Source organism: Lampris incognitus, chromosome 19 (assembly GCF_029633865.1).
Source record: "Lampris incognitus isolate fLamInc1 chromosome 19, fLamInc1.hap2, whole genome shotgun sequence".
Taxonomy (NCBI): domain Eukaryota; kingdom Metazoa; phylum Chordata; class Actinopteri; order Lampriformes; family Lampridae; genus Lampris; species Lampris incognitus.
The window spans coordinates 6,737,435-6,742,434 of record NC_079229.1 but is presented as its reverse complement, the minus strand read 5'-3'; the positions used below and the strand labels follow the sequence as shown (position 1 = coordinate 6,742,434).

General features: G+C 51.6%; 1 protein-coding gene across 2 annotated transcripts in view; it reads right to left on the bottom strand.

Moving 5' to 3' along the window:
- The window catches only part of flt1 (fms related receptor tyrosine kinase 1), a 64,263-nt gene that overhangs the window by 34,377 nt on the left and 24,886 nt on the right, over nucleotides 1-5,000 (bottom strand). The window contains exon 11 of one of the 2 annotated variants that reach the window (XM_056299086.1): nucleotides 1,882-3,818. The exons of the other annotated variant lie outside the window; for it this stretch is intronic. Within the exon in view, the coding sequence (XP_056155061.1) occupies nucleotides 3,797-3,818 (22 nt within the window). The 3' untranslated portion in view covers nucleotides 1,882-3,796. Of the gene's footprint in view, nucleotides 1-1,881; nucleotides 3,819-5,000 lie in introns of those variants that run through there. 2 annotated transcript variants of the gene reach the window in all.

The following is a 5,000-nucleotide window of genomic DNA, read 5'->3' as shown; positions in this document are numbered from 1 at the left end:
TCTGTCTGTCTGTCTGTCTGTCTGTCTGTCTGTCTATCTATCTATCTATCTATCTATCTATCTATCTATCTATCTATCTATCTATCTATCTATCTATCTATCTATATCTATCTATCTATCTATCTATCTATCTATCTATCTATCTATCTATCTATCTATCTATCTATCTATCTATCTATCCATCCATCTATATCTATCTATCCATCCATCTATCCATCCATCCATCCATCCATCCATCCATCCATCCATCCATCCATCTATCTATCTATCTATCTATCTATCTATCTATCTATCTATCTATCTATCTATCTATCTATCTATCTATCTATCTATCCATCCATCCATCCATCCATCCATCCATCCATCCATCCATCCATCCATCCATCCATCCATCCATCTATCCATCTATCTATCTATCTATCTATCTATCTATCTATCTATCTATCTATCTATCTATCTATCATCCATGCATCTATCCAACCATGCACCTACCTAATCATGCATGCATGCACCCATGCATCCATCCATGCATCATCTATCTATCTATCTATCTATCTATCTATCTATCTATCTATCTATCTATCTATCTATCTATCTGTCTGTCTGTCTGTCTGTCTGTCTGTCTGTCTATCTATCTATCTATTTATCTATCTATCTATGTGGTGTGGTGCAGTAATTACTCATTAGGGCTAACGAGGGAAGCTTGCGTGCTTATTGTCACCACTCGTGTGGTACGTCTATATCCAGAGGAGTCTAAATCCAGGGTCAACACATGTGGCGTTGGTGTGTGGGACCGGGGCGTCAGGAGGGCCTTTCAGATCATCCGCCATCAGTTACGTCACACGTGCCGATGTTTTTGGGGGGTACTGACGGGGTACGACAGGGACGGGTTGACCAATCAGCGGAGCCGAAAGAGTCCCCATGAGCGCGACGGCTCACTGCGACACTTTGCCGATGGCGAGGAATGTGTGAAGTGGGCGTTTAAGGTGCCGCCTGCCCGGCTGTCTCCCTGTCTTCGAGCGTCTCCGTCTCTGCCTTTCTGTCAGCTCTCGCTTCGTCCGCCCTGAAGTTGAAATTCCTCTCCTCTCTCCTCTCTCCTCTCCCTCCCTCCCATCCTCCCTGATTGCTATTCCTCTTGGCATAGATAGTGCGGGCCTGTGTCCTGTAGGAACTACCCACCCTGTGCAAGACACCATGGGCCTTGACACTCACACGCAAACTCACACACACACACACATCACGCACACATCACGCACATGAGCACAAATACACACATGCAAGCACACGCCCATATGCAGACACACATCCACACACATTTACACACACGTATGCACACAGGCACGAACTGAAGTCACAGAAAAGCTTTCACAGTTCTTGGGAAAAGCTCACACACACCCATACATAGACAGGCAGACGACACACACACACACAGACACACACACACAGACACACACACACACACACACACACACACACACACACACACACACACATGGAACAAGACAAAATATGATCCATTTTATGGTGAGGGGTTATATGGACACACATAGGACACATGCACATAGACACACTGCACACACACACACTGCACACACACACACTGCACACACACACATTCACACGGTGTGTGTGTGCCTGGCAGCAGGGTGAGCAGCTCCGACGAACTGTCCAAATTTGTGTGTAAGTGCTGGGTGGGGTGGGGGGGTGGGGGGGCTGCATGGCTGGGTGGGGGTGGGGGTCGTCTCCTGCCTTATCTTCCTGTTCTGTTCTGTTCTGTTCTGTTCTGATGCCTAAAATACACTCGAACCCGCGTCCCCGTTCGTTCCTGCCTTCGGACCCAAAAGGAGCACAGAGCCGCACAGAAACACAACGACACAGGAATTGTAAGCAAAATTTAATGTAAAAACACAGACAACCGATATTACGCTTCAAACCAATACATTGTAACAGTTCCATACACTTTTTCTTTTCTTTTTTTTCTTCTTTTTTTTTTTGTTGTTGTTGTTGTTGGCAATTACTGTCATATTTATCATAAGTAAGTTAGTTGTATAAAATTATTAAATATTAGATTTATATATTACTCACAGAACATCTGTATACAGAGAATGAATCACACTTGGGTGAGACCCGTAGAATGGGACACGTTTGTGTGGCGATTACAGACACACACGCACGCACACATGTGCACGCACACACATTAATCCAGGCACGTTCCTGCGGCTGAGCAAGCATACACGTACTCATATAATACACACACACACACACACACACACACACACACACACACACACACACACACACACACACACACACACACACACACACACAGTTTGAATTAAGCATGCGTGGCACACAACCTCTTGAACTGGCTTTCTGCGTCACACACACACACACACACACACACACACACACACACACACACACACACACACACACACACACACACCTAGCTGAACTGAAAGGAACTTCCCATACAAGCATGACTGAAAGTAGGGCTGATATATCGACAGCATTGGACACACAAACAGAAGACACGGTGGGACACCTGGCTTACATCGGACAACATAGGATGACACGGGGGGGTGACACGGGGGGGGGGGGGTGACACGGGGTGGTCATAGTCTCTGGTCTGGGGGAGACCTCCTACATGGTAGGCGTCTAGTTACCGTCAGTCTTTCAGTAGAGAACTGCATGATCCCGCAGTGACCGACGCGGAGCTCTTCCTCGCTCGCTCTTCCTCGCTCCGCTCCGCTCCGCTCGCCCTGCGGGGGGCCCGTGTTGAGGTGCTACTCGTGACTCGACGTCGGACTGGGACTCACAGCTTTTTGTGGGCGTCGTGTTGGACTCGGCATGGCAGGGCTGGGGACAGGCGCGGTTCGTGCACCCTTTATAGTACCACTCTAGGACACAAAAAAGGCGAAAGCAGCTCCAGAAACGTGGCTTTAGCGGAGGGGGGGCGGGGGGTGCAATTGCACTTCTTCTGGCTCAAAACGTCCGGGGGGGGGGAAAGGGGGGGTAACATAAACGTTGGTGTATAAACCGGTACAGGGTGGCCGGGCGAGGGGGGAGGGGGGGGATACAAAACCGGGCGGTGAGGCGAATAAATAAATAATAGACATTTTAAAGCGGACGGCCTTATACCCTCAGCGGTGTGGCGCGTCGTTCCCGTCCTCTTCCTCCCCGTCCCCGTGTCTCCCGCGAAACTCCTCGTCTTCACTGCTCAGCAGTGTTCAGTCACGTCCTTACCACCACCTCCCACAATGCAACAGTTTGGGGGGGGGGGGTGTCACAGGGATGTCACGTAGGAGTGGTAATGTTCGGGGCCGCCACGGAGATGAAGTACTGATGAGTGTGTTGAGGGGGGTGGGGGGTGGGGGTGGGGGGGCTCCTCTGATGAGCTGGAGGGAGGTAGGCTGGGGCGGAGGGCAGAGCTGGCGAGGGAAGAGGTTGGAGAGGTATGTGGCGGGGGGCAGCAGAGTCAGAGGGCGGGGGAGGGTTCGGAGGGGTGTCTCAAGAATAGATCAAGCTCTTGAGGAAGCGGACTGTGCCACGTTTGAAGACGAAGGGACAATCACGCTGCTGGGAAGCGTCTCGCATCGGGGGAGGAAGCCAAACAACGAGAGGAAAAGCGCTCTGATTTTCGCACAGGAAGCCCAGTGCGCCTCCTGCCCAGGCCAGATAAGAGTGCTGTGGTTCCCAGGGCCAGGCCCAGGAACGGGACCCGGGGCCCAAGCCCTAGGCCCTCTCAGCCTGGCCCGGCCTGGCCCGCCGTCCCTGGGCCTCCTCCGGCGCGGCGTCAGGCCTGCGGTGCAGCTGGGCTGCAAAGAACAAGGGCCTGGTGAGGATCCAGCCAGTCACGGTCACTGCACACACACTCCACAACACAGTCAATGACACAAAACCAGAACCAGAACCAGAACAGAGCTTTACAGAGGACCATGGCTGCAGCAAGGGGACACATGCAATCTGCTGGGGTGTTGGGAGTTCACCACTTCTTCCTGTCTGTATCTCTCACCCGGATCGGATCGGCTCGTTAACAGATGCAAAAGGCTTGCTATTCAGAGCAGTTAGCGGTTAGCGGTTAGCGGAGCACGCATCACAGATGTGCTGAATTTATTACATTTTGGAAATTAAGCAAAAAAAACTTCTCCCCGCAGCAGACTGCATCCGACCCCCCAGCGAAGAAACAAGAAAAGGAAATGTCCATACACACAATCCCATCTGGAAGACAGTGCGGGAACATCTGGGAGACAGTGCTGGAACATCTGGGAGACAGTGCGGGAACATCTGGGAGACAGTGCTGGAGCTAAACTTTGGTCACCTAATCCTCTAAGCCTGCCTGGGTGTGCAGAAGGTCGGAGCAACACCTTGTCGGTGACCCAGGTGGCGGTGTGTGTGTGTGTGTGTGTGTGTGTGAGGTGGAGGAGGAGGAGAAGCTGGTATCGGGTGGGTCTTGTGCAGACGGTGAGCGTAGCCGGAGCCGTTTCGGCACCACGTTTGACCGTGTTCACCGGCGCTGCTGGCGGGCCGAAACAAAGACCGAGGTGAAGTGGTCTAAGCGTGACGCCGTGCGAGACCGCCGGGGTTAAAGGTCAAGTACGGCCATGATCTCACAGGGCGTCCCAGGGGTGGAGAGCATGCTGTGACGCTCTCAGGTAAACACTTTAACCTCTGTGACCCGCTCATCACCAACACAATACACGCCTGACCTGCAGCGGCTACTTCTGCCAAGGGCTTACGTGGGTGTGCGTGCATGTGTGCATGTGTGTGCATGCTTGTGTGTGCATGTGTGTGTGTTTGTGTGTGTGTGTGTGTGCATGCCTGTGTGTGTGTGTGCAGTATGACTAAATGACCACACCAAAGCATCACTGGGTCGGGCCATTTCTCATGGGAACTATATATATAATGTGTGTGTGTGTGTGTGTGTGTGTGTGTGTGTGTGTGTGTGTGTGTGTGTGTGTGTGTGTGTGTGTGTGTGTGTGTGTGTGTGTGTGTGTGTG